This window comes from Ptiloglossa arizonensis, chromosome 8 (assembly GCF_051014685.1).
Source record: "Ptiloglossa arizonensis isolate GNS036 chromosome 8, iyPtiAriz1_principal, whole genome shotgun sequence".
In the NCBI taxonomy this organism is placed as follows: domain Eukaryota; kingdom Metazoa; phylum Arthropoda; class Insecta; order Hymenoptera; family Colletidae; genus Ptiloglossa; species Ptiloglossa arizonensis.
The window spans coordinates 2,674,567-2,694,071 of NC_135055.1; the positions used below are offsets into that span (position 1 = coordinate 2,674,567).

General features: G+C 37.0%; 2 protein-coding genes across 2 annotated transcripts in view; one reads left to right on the forward strand and one right to left on the reverse strand.

The window, feature by feature from the left end:
- The window catches only part of LOC143150167 (ras-related and estrogen-regulated growth inhibitor), a 114,345-nt gene extending 99,426 nt beyond the window's left edge, over positions 1 to 14,919 (reverse strand). Inside the window, exons 1-2 of the mRNA XM_076318233.1 lie at positions 14,669 to 14,919; positions 11,798 to 12,977 (exon numbers count right to left, since the gene is read on the reverse strand). Coding sequence (XP_076174348.1) covers positions 11,798 to 11,858 — 61 coding nt within the window. The 5' untranslated portion in view covers positions 11,859 to 12,977; positions 14,669 to 14,919. The remainder of the gene's footprint in view (positions 1 to 11,797; positions 12,978 to 14,668) is intronic.
- Positions 14,920 to 15,509: 590 nt separating this feature from the next.
- Positions 15,510 to 19,144, forward strand: Spag1 (Spag1 axonemal dynein assembly factor). Its single transcript, XM_076318352.1, has 10 exons — positions 15,510 to 15,952; positions 16,234 to 16,510; positions 16,663 to 16,876; positions 17,141 to 17,302; positions 17,373 to 17,500; positions 17,585 to 17,688; positions 17,787 to 18,429; positions 18,491 to 18,614; positions 18,676 to 18,846; positions 18,921 to 19,144. Exons 1-10 carry the CDS (start codon positions 15,798 to 15,800, stop codon positions 18,998 to 19,000), a joined length of 2,058 nt encoding a protein of 685 aa, XP_076174467.1. The 5' UTR covers positions 15,510 to 15,797; the 3' UTR covers positions 19,001 to 19,144.
- Positions 19,145 to 19,505: the final 361 nt, after the last annotated feature.

Consider the following 19,505-nt stretch of genomic DNA (forward strand, 5'->3'; position numbering starts at 1 on the left):
TGAAATATTTATGAATAGTTCCTAACAATATATTAATCGTTTCTACGCTAAATTTTATACTCTTGGAGAAAATATTACACACTGGCTGTGTATTTGATATCATTTTATCAAATGATAAAAATTATTGTTTGTCCAATTAATATCCACCATTTCGTTCACAGATAAAATTTGTAAAATTTAATACTCGAAAATTGTATCTTTGTCAAATGTATCTTTCTTGTTAAATAAATCTTCGCAACTTGTTCGTTGTTGTCGTCAAATATATCTTCGTAATTTCCTTCCAATGCTTAGAAATTCAAATAAAAAAAGTGTCTTTTATTGAACTAAAAAAGAAAACCTCTATACAGAAAAGGTTAACATGCACAAGTCTCTTGGAGACTCTTTGGTGTATAGTGAGTTAAAAAAGATCCCACCTTTTTAATACTCTGATGTGCACGATGGGATACTTTCAACCCACCATGAAAAATTAAAATAACTCCATACAAGTTGCACGTTGAGACTGTAAATATTCCATCTAATAATTAAATGTCTAATTATTACACGAAATATACAACAGACGTACACACACTTATTCAGTCACACTACAGTGTAAAAACATATTGCAACAGGCTCGCTCGTTATTCAGAAAATCTAAGACTCGCACAATAATATATACCGTAGAGCAATGCTCCGTTTTCCATTTATTATAAAGTCTACACCTCTCCTCATAATTAAAGCCAACAAATCTATTTTTAGTCTCAGTTATTTCATATCATTTCACACGTGCAGCACCTATGCCTGAAAGAATTAACGAAGAAATATGGTGCCCTAAGTGTCCTCAGAGGGTCAAATCCACCTCATAATTAAATATCTAATTTATGTTTTAATCCTAGATATTCTTGGAGAATTGAATTCATCTCAAAATTAAATATCTAATTAATCTACTTTTAGTTTCAGTTATTTTGTATAATTTCACACGTTTAGTACCTGTGCCTGAAAGAATTAACGAAGAAATATGGTGCCCTAAGTGTCCTCAGAGGGTCAAATCCACCTCATAATTAAATATCTAATTTATGTTTTAATCCTAGATATTCTCGGAGAATCGAATTCATTTCAAAATTAAATATCTAATTAACATATTTTTAAATTTAAGTTATTCGATATTATCTCACACGTTTGGTACCTGTGCCTTAAAGAATTAACGAATACACCTAGTGTCCTAAGTATCCTCAGATGGTCAAATCCATCTCATAATTAAATATCTAATCTATCTTTTAATCCCAAGTGTCCTACAGGGTAAATCGAACGCATCTCACAATTAATCTACCGACCGTTAAACCGATCACATTGGAAACATAAATGTAAACATTGGTATCTCGTCTCTTTGGATGGACTATAGTGTTAAAATTCACCGCCAGGGCCCAAAGTGGCACGACCCGTTCGCATCGGGGCCCTCATACCGCGCTGACATTTCAAGCGTTCGCAATTTGTACCTTTTGTGTCGAACGAAAATACGTGTAAACTCTCTAACCAACCATCGGACGAAAGTTCAAACCCGAGGGAAATTCGAGACACGTATCAGATACGTAGAAGTTCACCGTACGACGAAGAAATTTATGGCGCTCGGATACCGGGATCCATACACGAGAGGCTGGCATTGTTGGTGCCGTGTCGTGCGACGCGGAGAAGAAACTCCGCGCGCTTGTGAATGCCTTCGTCTAGTTCATAAGTCTGAATTGAACGCGTCAACGGGCTTATCGGGTTGAATCTCGAAACGCTCGGCGTATACGGGGCCCGGCGGGGGCCCGTAAATACAGGCGTTACGTCCCCGGACGATACACGATAATGGATATCATTAAACAAATTCATAAAACGCCAGGTAATCAGAGTTACGGGGCTTAATCGCGTCGCGAGTGTCGCTTGTCACGCGTGTTCGCGACGACCATAATGCGCGAGAACCTTTTCCCTCCGTAGAGATTACTTAACAGAAAATATGGGGGAGGGGGGTATTTTTGGGAGAAAACTGATACAATGGCGAGTTGATTACGTGGCTCGATATCGGTGATACGGTGAAACCTCGATACTTGCGCGCGTGACTTGTTTCTGACCGTTCTGTTACCGAACTGAACGGGATATTAATAATAATACTGGGGGAATTATCCAATACTGGTGGTTGTAAAATATAGGTGAATAAAGTTCTAGGATATACGCGTATCGAATGAGGTAGTAGTAGGAACAAAACATTAACAAAGCACACAAATAATGACTACGTTGACTATGCTGACTACGCTATTCTTATTTTACGCCCTTAAACATTCTCACGCATTACCGCACACAATATTGATAATATTTATTTATTAAACGCGGTGAGAACTCTGATGCACACCTTTTTTTATAAATAATTAAACTTTATTTGTGTTTAGAAGACGAAGTAAATGTTTCTTGAAGTCTTCGTACGAAGCCAAACAAATTTAGACGGATGAAATAATTATTCGCAATACTTACGATATAGTTTATAATAATTGAATCGGCATAGAGAGAGAAGTTCTCGTAGTAATCTCATGACCGTTTTTTATGAAAATGCAACTGAATCATTTACTGCTTTATGAGCAAAAGAGAAGTTCACCTGGGCCCTACGATGGCATTAGTTTAAGTTTCTGTTGTAATTATGAGTAGTTATGCTCCGAAATTGTCAATGGGATGCCTATATAGCGTGCAACGATCCTTAAGAATCTATTTTGCACTTTTTCGATGAAATATATATATATTGTTAACTCTTTGAATTCAAGAGGAAACTCGATCGTCACCTAATTCAGTATACATTTTCCAAGCTGGAAAAACTTCAAATTAGAATTTAAACATTACGTTCTTGTAAGATGTGAACGTATGTATGTGAAGTATTAAAATAAAAACATTCCATTCCGGTTTAATTTTACCGGATCGATATTAAAATGTACACAGCTGTTTGATATTATTAAAATATACGTGCTCGTGGTCGATATTATTAAAATGTATATGCTTGATATTATTAAAATATACATGCACTTACGATAGTAATAACTTCCTATCTCGTTTTCTGTCCGTCGATCTACATATTACCAATTTCTAATTTATTCTGTGCAAAGAGGAAAGGGGAAAGCTTGTAATGCACTGAGAATTCCAAAAATTGTTAACAAACACAGCTCAGAATTAGAGCTTTCTCTAGACCTCAAAAAACGCATAAGTTTTCTGCTTGAGGCGCTGTTTGAGAAGACAATATGTCCCTAATAATGCAAGGAATCGAACGAAATTGCATTTCTGCCTAGGGTTGCTATACCGTAAGAAAAAAGATACTATAGAAAAAGTTTGATAAATTCTAACGAAACGAAATTGGAGTTCAAGTTCGAGGTCGTCCACTTTCAATACAGAGAACCATTACTTACACATTCTTTGATTCAAATCCAAGAGAAAAGTTCAAGCTTTAACATACCGGAACATTTTATACACGAGTTAAACAAATCTGATAACTTCGTTTTATTTTTCTTTTCAAAGATATAAAAAATAATAAACAACAATCCGTGTCTTAAATAACAATATTTTAAAACGAAACCTGAAATTCTGTTCGTACCTCGGACTCTTGCGAATAAACAATCCGCTACGAAACACCACGAGAATGTATACCTGGTGTGTCGATAAACCTTTGGCAAATTTTACGCGAATTGAATACTCGATCAGAGAGTTCTCAAAAGCTAAAATCGTCTCATAAATAAATCATCCAAATAGACCGTCTGACCTCCCGTACATACATATCTGAGCAATGAGTCTTCAGGGCAGAGACCAGCCCCGGTAGAACAAGAGTCGGTGCATCGAGCAGAGGATGCGGTTAGATGCTTTTGCCGTGCCGTGAATCGGCCTTTTTTATCTTGCTCCTTCTTATCCGCGGTGATCGTGCCCGTAATTACTATTTTCTTACGTGCACCGAGCTTTATCCGCCGTGAATCTATCTATAGACCACTGTACGCCGTGCAGACAAGCATCGCGCGTCAGCGAATGGCACTGCGCTGGGTGCAGCGCGGCCGATGCAACTGCAGCCGTATTTCGTTCCCGTGCACCCGCATCTTCCACGGTGCACACGATTCACCGGCGAGCGACTTAATCGCTTTTCAGGCCTTCTCGCGAACCATCTTTCGTTCGTGTGCCGGTGATACACGACCGCTGGTGCAATAGATCGGGGAATTCATTATCGGGTGCATTTTAATTGGCCCGATACGAGTGGAAAATCTCCGTATGGGCTATCGCGTCGAATGGAGGGCTAAAAGTGTTCCAATAATTTAATATCTGAATGCTTTCTGAGCGTTCGATTACGACGAAAGAATATTTAGATACTCGAGAATTATTGTTCGAATATTTCAATGTTCTAATATTTGAGTATTTGAATATCATTGTTCCATTATCTAAGTACTCAATCGCGAGAGTAGGTATTACTACTTATTGTTGGTATTTTTTAGGTATTCGAATATCGTTATTCTAATCTCTCAGTACACAAATATCATTATTCGAATTAATATTGTTCCCAAAATTTGAGAATGGGGGGCTAAGACTGTTCCAATAATTTAATATCTGAATGTTTTCTGAGCGTTCCATTACGACGAAAGAATATTTGGACACTCGAGTATTATTGTTCGAATATTTTAATGTTCTAATATTTGAGTATTTGAATATCATTGTTCCATTATCCAAGTACTCAATCGCGAGAGTAGGTATTAATACTTATTGTTGGTATTTTTTAGGTATTCGAATATCGTTATTCTAGTCTTTCAGTACACAAATGTCATTATTCGAATTAATATTGTTCCCAAAATTTAAAAAAGAACAATGACGTCGAAGAACTTGACTTATCGGTTATTTAATTATAATATTCAACTACTCAAATATTGAAATAGTATCCGAATAGTTAAGTGCTCGAATAGTATTCGAATTACATTCGTTAAATATTCGAATTACCCAAGTATTCGAACTCTCGAATACATTGAAATGCAACAAGTAGTCCGTAGGCAAGTGTCTGGCAGCGAACTGAACGCGAGACGATGCATACATCCATGTTCCCAAGGGAACTGATCGAGTGGAAGCAAAGTTTTTCTTCCTGATCGTTTGCACCAGTGGAAATCCTCTTTGGATTACGTCGTAATTTCACGGTGACAGATTGGTTCTCCTATGGCTTCTTGTAAACTAGTTTTCTCGGTTCAATGTTCATGGTTGATTGCGTAGAAAATATTCTGTGTAATCTTTACTTTGATCGATGTTGAATCAAGGTAGCGAAAAGTTTAGATGGTTTTAATCATAAGAAACATGATCCTGGTTAACAAGAAGATACAGTGTTGTGTGTTTCTACCATACCACCCTATACTACGTCGCTACCGATGCATCTTTAAACTTTTCGTAAACAATGTAAAATCTGAATCACAATGAATATATAATATACTTGTCAAATAAAAACTGGTAATTTGTAAACACTGTCGAACAATTCTGATCTTTATACTGGTCATCAGAGTATTATCATACTTTTAATATTAATGTATTCGAATTAATTTTAAAGAAAATTTTCAAAACTTCCAAAAGACGCAAATTCACATAAACGTATTCTTTCGACGAATTCAAAGATACTTAAATAAACAAAAAATATTGTTCCCCCGATACGATAAATTTCAGAATATATATATATATATATATATATATATATATATATATATATATATATATATATATTCTATGTTAACGATATTATACCTGAAATAAATATGTATGTCTATCGAAATACTAAATGAAAAGTAATGAAATAATAAAAAACCTCGGTAACGAATACAACAATTATTTTTCACCCGAGTCGCATTAATGAGCTCCGCGTGGAATCCTGAACTTTTTACCGTGCCATCGTACAAAGCCTACCATACAATATGGCCGCTCGTTTTATTCAGTCGCTCCATCATCCTGTTTGATTATTCATATTTGTAACTTCAGGGTTCGACCCAGTCATATGAATCAAGACGCACGAACGAGGCTTCGGGCTGTGAATTCAGCTACAATAATAAATCGTCGCGAATCGCTGATTCACTCTTTATATGCTCATTTGTGCGCGCGTTTCCTGAAATAGACGCGCGTGCGCGTGTGCGTGAAGCCGAATTTGTTTCTTTCTTCGAGAACAAAAATTCGCGCTGACTCGTTCGTCCGTTGTAAAATATTGAAACAACTGGCGGAATATTTACGAGTACCTCGCTACGCATGTGTCGCCAGCGAATTCACAAACCAAAATGGAACTGGAGAATTCTTATTACACGAATCGATCTCGAGGGAACTTTCTTCTTTACTGTCTCTGATACCGAGTAACATTACAAATAGTAAAAATCGTTCGAATTATAATGAACAGACGTGTGAAATTCTAATAAAAAAGGACCGTCTCGAATCTTCCTTCATAGTGTGCTTTAATATAATAATAATATTTAAAAAAAAATTTAATATTGGAGGCTCAGAATGTTACAAATTTTATATATATATATATATATATATATATATATATATATATATAATATAAAGTGAATTTCGAGTATAATTAAAAAAAAAATATATATATATATATACGAAACGAATTTTGTAAAAGAAGATTCACGAGACAAGGTGATATTTTGCACTATAACAGCGATGGTATCGTTTTATTTTTGTAACAGGTAATTATCCAACTATTTTTTCCCCCAAGTGAGACATCCAGAATATCAAACGCTCCGGCGTAAAAGCGAGGTAAAATACGACGTAGAAGTCGAGTGGAATAAAATAACGATCACGGCGTGTAGAACATAAGACAGTATTTACTTTTTTTCCACGTCTGCTTGTACTTTTTACCAAGCTGGTAATAAAGCGAGTCGTTCGGCCCAAATGAATTTATGAATACTTCACGCGACATGGAAACGCGCACCAGCTTCCAATTGCCACTTCAATAGGCGTTAACGCAGATAAATGGCCCTAACCGTAATCATCGACGTCCTCGTGGCTTCCAGGAGCTTTCCTATTAATGCATTCTGCAAAACCGCGTCGCTCTTTATGCATTACCGCGAAACTCTCAGCGCCTTCATTGCGCGCGCATCATCGAAAATTTATCGTTTCTATAAATATCTGAAATCGACCGTGAACTTGCGAAAATACACCTAAAAGTATAATACCATTTTGGTACTATTTTTTTCCACGGTTTGAGTAGATACATTACCCTCTTCGAAATTTATTTCAAGTATTGCAACACGGAGGTAATTACTACAATCGCTGGATTGATAAATATTCACGGTAAATATCGATTTGAATTTCAGTTTACTTGGTTCTTGAAGAGGTTAAATGCGTAATAAGTAAGAAATTGACATTATTTGTGATACGACTACGATATTCGTAACATACTTGTGCAATGATCTATAGCACAACAAATTGGTAAATTGCTGAATATTCACGGTAAATATCGGTTTCAATTTCAGTTTACTTGGTCCGTGAAGAGGTTAAGTGCGTAATAAGTAAGAAATTTTCATCGTTGTGATACGACTTTGATATTCGTACCAACAGATATGTGAACATTGCGGTGTAATTTGTCCTTTCGACACAGAATATGTTTACCGAAAATACGACGGGTAAATTTGCGTCGCATTTGGAAACCTTGTCCAAGCATTCGAATACCAAAACAAAACATTTCTATATTAACCTGTAGTGACCGATAGATGACGCAACCGTTTTAGTTGGATGACGCAATAGTATGTCGATTGCCGGGCAATACTAGAGCCTCCCCCTTTCTGTACTCTTAATTAGTATTTTCTAAAAACTCTACTGTTTCTTTTCTATACGTATTCCACACAAATATTAATGTAATTTAAGGCAACTGTACTCGCCACTAATCGAGCGAAATAGTAATGAGTCACGAACGACTCCACAATAGACACGTAACGCAAAATATATAAAAAAAAAAGAGAGAAAAACCACGACTTACCAAGGTTACATTATTCGAGTAATCTCAGCCCCAGTGAAAATTTCGATTCGCTCCAAGGAGTCCAGGGACGCAATCAACCGAGTAATTCTAATTAGGATGTGGATACCGTTGGTAGCCAGGCAAGAAGTGGAAAAATTCGTCGCCATTCGACCACAGATTCCGCTAGTTCGATTCTACTGGACGATTTGTTGGCCCTGCGTTGGAAGCGTGGAAACACAGATTCGCCGGAAGCCGATAAGGGGAGGAAAGCACGTCGATGCGTAAACTTGGCATGCGGCAGGTCCCGAACGAGGGGAGCGTGCTCGGTAACAGAACGGATGTATCGGATGTCCAGATCTCTCAACCTGCTGCCGTGCAAGGATTTTTCGTAGCTCGACGACCTGCTGACCACTCTCATGTGATATCCGATAACGTCCACGGAGGTCCTTATTATACCCAGCGGGACGCAGCCTCTCTCACGACTTTTACGGATTCTCTCGCCGAGAATATCCGCTTTCTGATCAAACGGTCGTCCCTGTGCAGGGAACAATACGAAACCCGGGAGACCGTGTGAGAACGCATTTTCGGACCACGAGCACGATGGTCGATACTACGACTAAAGCCCGATTCCTACCTCGAGCGACAATCACGCCACGCTTGTGCGCGTGCAAGGTGCGCGTGGAACATGCGCTTGACTGTGCGCGTAGACAAGCGTGGCATGCGCGTAGAATATGCGCACTAGACAACTAGGAATAACCCTCCTGATCCTCGATGAAATTGAAATTTAATAAGCAGAATTTTGAAAAAGAATATTTCGTTATGATTCGTGTTTTCGTATCAATTTCTAATGCAATTTTTATTTTTATTTTTCATTATATCTTTACGAGAGTATTGCCAATGGATTGGCGATGTTTTCTCAATGAAAATGAGTCCAAACACGACCACATTCGAACTATCTTGAACTATAACATAAAAATGGAAATTTTGCTTAAGTAAAAATGGTCCGAATGGAATCGTATTTGGACTAATTTTCATCGGGAAAATCTTATCGATCGATTAATAATACTTTCGAATTTAAATAACAGATGACACTACTGAACATCACTCCCAAGAGAAGTGGTTAACTTGTCCTGCTTCAATCTTATTCTACTTTCGAAGGATAATAGATAGCGGTCTCGGTTGCAATGTGTACGATATTAAATATGCTATGCTGCAACGATTCCTACTCTTATTACCAACTGCATCGCACAAGCGAAAAGCAGTTGTTTTAAAGACTAGTTATTGCATTGAATTTTATTCTTAAAATTGAGTGAAATGCATTTCTATACATGAACATTATAATGGATTAATTTTTGCTTGAAAACAAAAAGAAATGTTTAAATAAAATTATTTAGTTTGAGTATTGATTCATTGATTTATGTACGATTGTACAAAAATTTACTTTTAACTTTCGAAAAGAAGAATCAAATTTATACAACAGAGGGTTCGTGACGACTAACAATATCCAATCAATTCGAGAATTAAACCATTATCTGTTAAATATATTTCATTACGACTTGAGAATAAATTTCGATAACATTATTATTTTCCTGGAACCCAACGTTGTAACATTATACCCTCCAGCTGGTCCTCCACATGCCTCAATCCTCGACTTGAGTAACCAACTCCTTGTCGAGTCGCGGTGCAACCGGAGCACTTAGTAAAACAATAATTTTGTGTCACGCATTGATCAAACCGCGATAAAAGTTGGTACACGTGCTGAGCAGGCATGCATTTTTCTGCGTACAAAAATTCTTAAGTCTTAACGAGTCTGACTAATCACAGTTACCAAATCTTTATTCTATTTACGAGTGTTACTCGTTATTGTAATACGAGCAATCAACTTTTGAGTGTTTAGTAGTGCCTAATTAAAGAAATAATTATCTCAAGATCTTAGATAAACTTAAGATAAGCAGATCTTATAATCTCAAAAGCAACGCGATAATTCATTCAATAATACATCAAGTTTAGGAAATTGTAAATCCATTGTATTACTTTTAACTGGTCGATCAAATTTAACGATAAAAATATTTCGCTGGTAAAAAATTACTATGAAACTAAAATGGTAAACAGAGAGTGTACCTTTGATGGTGAGACTCCACTACAGGAAGGTATTCAACATTTTAAGTCAATGAAACCAACTAAATTGTGAATTAATTAAAAACAAACATAACACCAAATTTTCTTTTCTTTTTAAGCTGACACGTTCTAACAAATTTCAAAACCATTGATCGTATCATGATGACAAACAATACTAGAATCGTAAATTACTAGCTACTCGAATAAATAAACAAAATACTTGGTTACACCGCGAATTACATTTCACCGTGTATTTAGGTACAATTTTGTTGATGTTTCATTCGTCTGGAACTTTTGTTTCGTAGAAACTGAAAATAGTTATCTACAATCAATTTTAATTATGCAATATTAATGGTGACCTTATCGAGAAAAAATTGCAACGTGCCTACAACAGAGGAATTACACTTCATTCGCGGGTATCAGTTCCGCGGCTTATTAATAGGATTAATTCGAGGTCGGTGAACTATCTTATTGCCTTCATTTGCTCGCTTTGTACGCGTCGTACGACTGTCGAGCTAACTAATGCACTGTATTATACCAAAGACTATACGTATTCATCTTAACGGCACTTTCATTCAATCCGTCGTTGCGGTATTAGATAGACGTGCAGAAATTACACGCTTTACATGACACAATATTAGTACTGTCCGCTATAATTAATACCTCTCCGATACGTTTATATCCGTACCGTGGGACGTACTTTTCCATAACGCGGCGATGCTTATTTCAAGTGTGTTTGTGTTTTGACAAATCATACGAAGAAATTGTTTTATTAGCAATTCGATGCATGAGACGACGTTTGATGATATCGGGGAAACGTAAAAATAATTAGAGAAATTTAAAACGCAATTCGACCCGAAACAGAAATTGTTTTTGGCAATTTTAAATATTTCTTAATTTTGTTTTGTCAGATGTTACACGGATTAACTTTCAATCAACCTAATAATGATCAATTAGTGTACTATATATTTTGTTATTTGACCATACTGTTATTTTGTTATTATCTATCATAATTTACGGAGCATCTATTACAACTAAATAAATAATTAACTATACTAAAAAAAAAAAATAAAATTGAAAAGGAATTGCATTAAAAACTGTAAATAATGGGTGTAAAATGCTTCCCATATTTAAAGGAATTCAATAATATTTTTATACCAGAATGCATACAAGCTTACCTCAAAAGTGAATCGGATTAATTGAAAAATATTTGTCCTAAAAACAACGGGAATTCATGGTATTAAAATAACGCGAAACATAAGTAACTAAAAAATTCTAACTTTGAATAAGCTTATTTATAGAAAAGCAAGTTTATTTTTTAATCCCTCTCTATTTTCATATTTGAATATACAACGCTAGTCGTGAAAAAAGTTGTGGTCAAATCAACTGATTTTAATATATTTAATATAGTATTTTTAATATTTAAAAATCAATTAAAATATACCTGCAGAAATCGGTTTGTGTAAATCGCCATCTACTGGTATTTATTAGAAAGTTCGGCATTTTTACCCTCTCATATTTCTAAATGCTTGGTTCAAAAATTATTGATGATCATATATCAACAGATGAAAATTTAAGTGGTTATATCCTACGAAATTGTAACCAAGTATTAAAAAATTTTATCTATAATTTCTTTGTTCGAAAGTAGCTCGTTTTTCCGAATATATATACAGCGCCATTGAAATCGCCATAAAATAAAAATAACAAAACAAGAAATTTTCAGGTTACCTGATTTTCCGACTCTGGGGCCGCCGAGGACGACCACCCTGATCCTGTTGACGTTTGTCATCAGTCGTGGATGTTAGGTGTCATCCGAACCGCGCTTGCACATTATATACTCTCCAATTGACACTGTTCCCGTTGTTCACTGTACGCGCAGACCGTTTTGTTTCAACGGCATCAAAGTCTATTTACATCTCGCACGCATAAGGGCAACCGTCACAAATGTTACGAATAACGACACGCGCGCCCCACTGAGCGATTCTCGATAAACACAATTTTACGAGAAGATCACGTTTCCCGCGAAAAAAAAAAAATGAAAATTGTTGCCAAACGTGAAGGAACGCTCTCTCGAATTAGAAACAGAGTTTAAACGAGTCTTGTTCCTCGTTCAATGATAGTATCGTCCTGTTCCTTAATAATTCTTGTCCTTGCGTCGAGCTTCTGTTTATTCACATTGTAAAGCAACCGGTAGCACTCGTAACATTGGTCACTTGTTCCGCTTCCACTAATCACACTCGAACAGTAGGGATAACTTCACGAAGTATGTAAAATCGTGTTGTTCATTCCGCGCACGCTTCCCAATGGCGCGATAAACTGTGTTGAGTAAGAGCCACCTTTTTAGACGCGACGACACGTCGATCTTTCGAAACGTCTCTCGGATGTGATTCACTGCTCGACCGTTGCAGTCCTCTCGCAAAGAAGCCGGGACCGAGCGTCTCGAATTGTCACAGCCAATTTAAACGGCTTTGCAACAGTGAAACACGGGAGTGAATCGTCGAGCAAACGACTACTAATTCCAGTCGAATCGAGCACGAAGGCACACAACGTTCGAACTTTGCTCACTTTCCGCGGTTCCCGAATCTCAAGAACGTTGTTGCACTTCCCGTCGCCAGGCTTCCGTTTTTATCCACCGAAAACGCGCGTGTCGCACTGAACAGGTCGAAAGTTGCCCGCCTAACGGAGACACACCGGCGGCGATCAGTCGTTCGTCGCGTCGTTGAAAATGCCACTTCCTGTCCACTCGATTTCTCGCTCCTCCGATTTCTCTTTTTTGTTCCTTTCGAAAACTTCACTTTCCACGGCTGCCGGTGTACGACTGCATCCTCCGGATCACAACGGTAATGTCGGTGGACGGTGGCGTTCCGGTCGCGTCGCGGGAAAACATGCGGGCCAGCGCGCCGACACGCTGCGAATAATAACACAAGAAACGATTCAAGAAATGCTGTCTTGCTAGTTCCATTTATAACGGGTCGACGGCCTCCCTCTCCTCATCTTCTCTTCTCGCTTGGCGCCGCCAACGTCGGTCGCTCGTTCGGATTACGAAAAGAGGAAAAAAGATTCGAGCGCGCGCGCACACGCATCAACAGGAGAGCCACTCGCTCTCTCGGACGGGCAGACGAATACTGGAAGCGAACGGCGCGGAGAACTAGATCCGAGCACCGCCCACGTGCTCTCGCAATTCCTGCGTCGCGCCGCTTTAATTTTTTCCATTCTACGGTTCTTTCCAGCGCGCGGTTTTCCGTGACGAACAAAACCGCCGACAATTCGCTACTTCGCGCGCGAACGACACTGTGAATTTCTCTCGACATTTAAAATATTCGGGACGATGGATAGTAAGGTTGACGTTCATGAAAAGTAACTTTTTTTCTTCAAACCTTTTTAATCCTTCCGCTGCAGCGCGCGCGTAACTCGGGAGTACTCGCACTGTACGACAGAAAGACGCTTCGTAGGAATTTTCATAAATCAGCGATAGAGATGAAATTACGATTATTTCTGACGTTCTCAGATCTTTCGATCGTGTTATGTAAGATTCCCGACAATCTTATTGGCTAAATAAACAAATAAAATTGTAAATCTGAATGTATTTAGTACCAACTTATTGCGAACGTACATATGTATATGTATGTATATGGTGTGCAACAGTTGGTAACTATCTAGCAAAGTTCGTTACGAAATTCAAACTTCGAAAAAACGATACTTCATGTGCATCAGCCTTATAAATCACAATTTAATTGAAAACTTGTATTTTAATTAAAAAAAAAAAAGAAATATTAACGAAGCCTGTTTTTATAATCCCAATTGATTCACTAAAATTTGAAATTATTTTAATTAAAGCACGAAAAGTAAAATAAATGTTGTTTTACTTGCATCTACTTAATATTTGTACTTTAAAATGAGAAGAGACGAACCGGCAGGATCATCGTGCCATCATTGCCACAAAATTCGATAAATTATTTTTCTTTGAAGTTGTAAATTACTCATATATCAATTTTTCTTTACTTCTTTCGACCAAAGTCATGAGATTAGATAACGTACGTTACCGACAGTCTGCTTATATCGTTGTTTCAAAAATAAAGAATAACCCGATCGTCTTTAAAACGTAACCTTATCTACATAAGATTGAAATCGAATGTTCGCGAGCATATCGTACGGAGACGCAAATTGTCGACGCTTATTTATTAACAAACGGCGAGACGAATGTAACTAAACCCTGCATTTCCTGTATGAATAATAAGCGCGCCAGTCGACTTCGTTTACACGTTGAATACTTTATCGCGGTTTATCGCACTCGCCGGGTGACAGATGCACACATTGTGGTACAATGCAGACGCGCCAAGCGAGGAGAGATTAACCTCAAAATGTACACGCGAAGGAACGCCGTCTGAAGAATATTTTGTATAATAATTCAGGTGTAACGGAGAGGCATTGAGTCTCCTATCAGCGCGACCTCCAGAAGGTCGACCACGATGTGCAAACATTAAACACTGCCGCAGATGTGGCCTCTGTTTGCACAAAGTAGTCGATCTTTTTTCCACAATAATGGCATGTGATACGATTTGACATAACGAATGTACGAAAGCACGTATAAATAAATACCTGATATCCACTAGCGATAATAAATTCACTCAGCGACGAATTCCACGATTGTACCGTCTCCCATTACGCAGATCACGTTTCTACGTTTCCCTTTTTGCTATTTCGTATCATGATGATACAAGGCGGGACGAAACTGAACGAAATTCATCGATGACAATACGCGAACGAGCACGATACACGAAAACACCTCGACACCAATCTCACCGAGCGCTCGCCGGCGAATGCTCGAGCTTGAGCGCCTCGCGCTGTCTAATATGCACTCTCCAGCCTACCCACTGCACGCCTCGACCACGGCATGGCGTACCGCTCCACGCTACAAGGTGACTGGCGTGTTAACAGGTAAGCGGAGACCGATGCGCGAACGCTAGTATGCAAGCGCGTGTCCGCGAATACAGGTAACTACGCTAACACTTTTCTCTTTATGGCCACAATAACTTCTGCCGCGTCCGAGGCGCCGTGCCTCAAATTATCGCGTTATCGTTATCGAATCGAACAAGCTTTTCGCCAATGGTAATTAAAAATGATAGTCGTTGAACCCGTTATTGCATTGGCATGATACAGTACTGAAGGGAAATTTTTGTTTGTATTCTTGTGGAGATTTTACGTAAATTCTCAAGGAACAAATTTAGGTTAATTCTACTTGATAGTAATTATAAAAAGATTTTTAAGAAATATGAATGAAGATTAAAAATAAACTTTCATAAATAGTCATAATTGGTTGTTACTTAATTTTGTTTCGTTATCTTTTTCAATAGGAAATAGGTACAATTCGTACGAATAAATGCACTAAAAAGTTTAAAACATAATGGAAAATATCACTGTCTATCTATTTAACCACTCATGCAAGAGTCTTAAACTAACAAAAGATTAGGTATAATACCGGATGGTAAATTACGAATGATCGAGTAAACTGCATGCACACGCCGCTGTGCATTCACCGCAGAACTTTCGTTGAAAACGCATCATAAGGAAGACTCTCTACATTATCGATCGAGCTCGACGTACATACCTTTGTAGATAAACTATATGAAATTCACAATTTGGTGTGCGTGTACCCATAGCAACCGAATTAATTAGGTTCTAACAGAAGGAAATCATTTTCCACTAACACGGTATTTTGTTTACTACCATGGATGCGAACGATACAGAACTTATTCGCGTTGCGAAACCCGAAAAAAAGTCGTTGCTCGAAAGGTACGATATACCGGTCGAGCATCTCTCATATGAATACATTTCTGAATGCACAAATGGGAAAAAGTTAGAGCGGATAGTAACTATACTTCGGTAAGTAGATATCATGATTCGGCGGGGTTTTCGAGTTTATGAATACCAAATCTAGACTTCTGGCGATATAATTAATTTTTAACCTTCTAGATTTTCATTAAAGCGTTTTGATGTTTATTACGTTCGCTGAATCTATTTTATAATGACATATATACTGTCTTGAATAGGTGATCCACTCTAATATTTTTTGTACATAATAATTGCATGTATGTTGACAATATGTACAAGCATATACCTGTATTTTTACACTTTCACTTTATGTTACACGTTTTCATTAATAGCTCCGGTGCAGAAGGATATTATCCAGATTTAACGAGACACGCGGAAGAACGTTTGGCTGTTATTAAACCGAAAAGTGCAATTTTAAGGAAATCTGAACCCATTCTCCGGCGAAATATGTTAGACCCAAGCGTGTATAAAGAGATTGATACGGACATTAATGATTGGACGTCTGAAATGCATACTCGAGAAAAAGATTTAGAAGAAGGAAAATCAAATTTATTATCAGAATTTCTTCCTCAACCGGGGGTCAGAGAGTATAGAGAAGAATCTATAAAAGTACACTTATTAACTATCAATTTTATTAATGTTACTTTACTGCGTACTAAATAGTACATTGCTTAATTTTTTTTTACTCTGTAATTGTATATAAAGTTTACGTGTAGCAACATACATTATTTATAAAATTGCACACTTTTTAATTGCCTTAGAAAGATACAGTAACGAATTCGAGGATGACCGATAAGACCAAGCGAATCACTTCTTGCGATTACTCCGCGTGGGATAAGTACGATGTTGATACAGAATTAAATAAAATAGATATACGAGACGAGCAGGAGCGGGTCGAAGCCAAAAAGTATCAACAAAAACAAAAGAATATAATTGAGAAAAGGAAATTTGAAAAAGAGACAATCCTTAAAAAATGTACGTTGTGAGTGATAAAATATTTCACTTGTTAGAATTAACAAATCACGTGTTGCGTGACCAATTAATATTTTTCTGAATTTTTTAAGTATCTCTGAACGTACTCAATATTTGTTTGTTAAAACCGGAAACATTCTATATAACATGTCAGAATTTTTTAATTTTTGGATACTTAAAATTACTTGAATAAGTGACCTAACTGTTTTGAATAATGTATACATTATGTATACAAATTGATTATAAAAAAAAACATAATTTTATCAGCATCACTGACTGGTACTGAGTTAAACGTTATGGCGGAGCAAGAAAGGGAAATGGGAAACGAAGCTTTCAAGGCTGGAGATTACGAAGAAGCGCTCGAACATTATAATACTAGTATAAAAATAGACTCAAATATAACTGCGTACAACAATCGCGCAATGACATGTAAGAAAAACAATCTCATTAATTTTGTAAAATGATTCATATAAAAAATAATTAATACATGTGTTTTCAGTTATTAAACTTCAACATTACAAAAAGGCCCTTAACGATTGTAATTTTGTACTTAGCATGGAACATACGAATGTCAAAGCTCATCTACGTCGAGCTGTGGCCTTTGAAAATCTTGGAAACCCATCCGAGGTATCGTCAACATTTGTATCATCAACAACGTGATAAGAAAATATTTTATTTTCCGCAAAAAATAAAATTTTAATTAATACCTAGGCACTGATAGACTACGAAGCGGTGTTGAAATTGGAACCGACCAATCCGGGCGCAATAGCCGGAGTGAAGAAGTTAAGAAAACCTTGCAAGTCTAGAAAAGTGAGGTAAACCGCGGAAGAAAAATTTATTTAAATAAATTCAAATGAATTCCAAATTAATTCGTATCTAATTTACGTGCTAAATTTTAAATCAATGCTTGCAGAATGACCATTGTAGAACAGAACGAAGACACGAATATAGAATCAAAGTCCAACGAGGTGGAAGATAGTAAAAGTTTCGATCAGCAATCCGAGTCGAAATTAATTAACGAGAAAAATATATGTTTCTGCGACAGAGCACCAGGACCGTCGCAAAATTTGAGACCCAGGCCGCACTTTAAGGCCGATTACTGTCTCGAAATCGACAATAGGCAAAAAGTAACGATTAAAAACGACGTTCTAAAGAGATCCGAATCGTCCAAAATTTTAACCACCTGGTCAGCTTCCACGCAAGAAAAGAATTCATTCTTGTCGCAACCAAAATCGATCTTCTCTTGTGCGATGCCTCCAAAGCGAAATAATTCGGTAATCATCGAGGAATTACCCAACGAAACCTGTAATAATAATTTCGTAAATGAGAAATGCAAATCAAGTAAGGTGACTTCTAATAAAAATAGTTCTAATACAAAAATCGCGAATAACGATAAAACGAGCGGCGATAAGAAATTGGATGTCAAGAAATTAAATAAAAATCACGAGCAGAATGACAATTTCGATACGTGCGATCCAACGTCGTCTCCAAGGAAAATACAAGTGGCTAATAAATACGAGATAAAAACTAGCAAATCGGAGAAATATGTTTCTAAAGTATGTTTTTAATCAAATCGGCGAAAAAGTAATAAAATATCTTAATTGATACAATTTTCAGAAATTCGACACTATCGAAACCGCTTACGAATTTATGCGAATATGGCGCTCATTGAAAAATGATGTCGATTTAGAAATGCATGCCCAACTACTACGGTCTTTGAACGTCGATAAGTTAAGTGCAGGTTGGTATTTTAATAAAATATGAGAACATTATGATTCTTTTTCCTATACAAAGTATATTAGTTTTAGGCAGTGAACTCGATGGAAACATGTTCAGTACGATACTGCGTTGTTTAGAGCGGCATTTTTGTACGCTTAATGACAAGGAATTACTCACCAGTTACTTGAAGGCTTTTAGTAAAGTGAACCGTTTCTCAATCATAAGCATGTTCATGAACACGGAAGATAAAACAGGTATATTTGTAACTGAAAGCAGAGAAACAATGAATTAGAATTTGATTATAATAAACAGTATTCTTACTTTACAGTTATCAGCAAAGTTTTAAATTTCTTAGAGGAGCAGGGAACGTCAGGAGTTTCGTCGCTGCGACAAATTTATTCCACCTAAGAATAATACGCGTTTTCGCGCGTTTTTGAATTTAGCAGTGATATTCAAGCAACGAATACCAACTTTATACATCATAGTAACAATACACGAGATATATTATATCAGTAACGTTATTTCTAATTTTACCATTGTAACGATGCACTGTTAAATAAAATTCGTTTTCATTAATAATACCATTACTTTACCCATTAAATGATAATACTCGTAAATTTTACTAAACCAAGGCCAGTGAAATAAATCACCATTTACCTCTACATCGAATTCTGGCGCGCCGTTATTATCGCATAGATTCAACATCCATTTCTATAAAATCTTTATGAAACCAAAAAACAAATATCATGCAATCTCTTGTGCACTTGATGCATTATTCGAAATTTCATTGGTGGACGATTTTCCCAATTTCTTGTACCAGAGTTCGTTTAGCATTTTCATGTACCACGAGATGGTGGCAGCACGTATATCTAACCAAGCGAGTGCGCACTCTGGCTTTGTTCCGACATCCGGA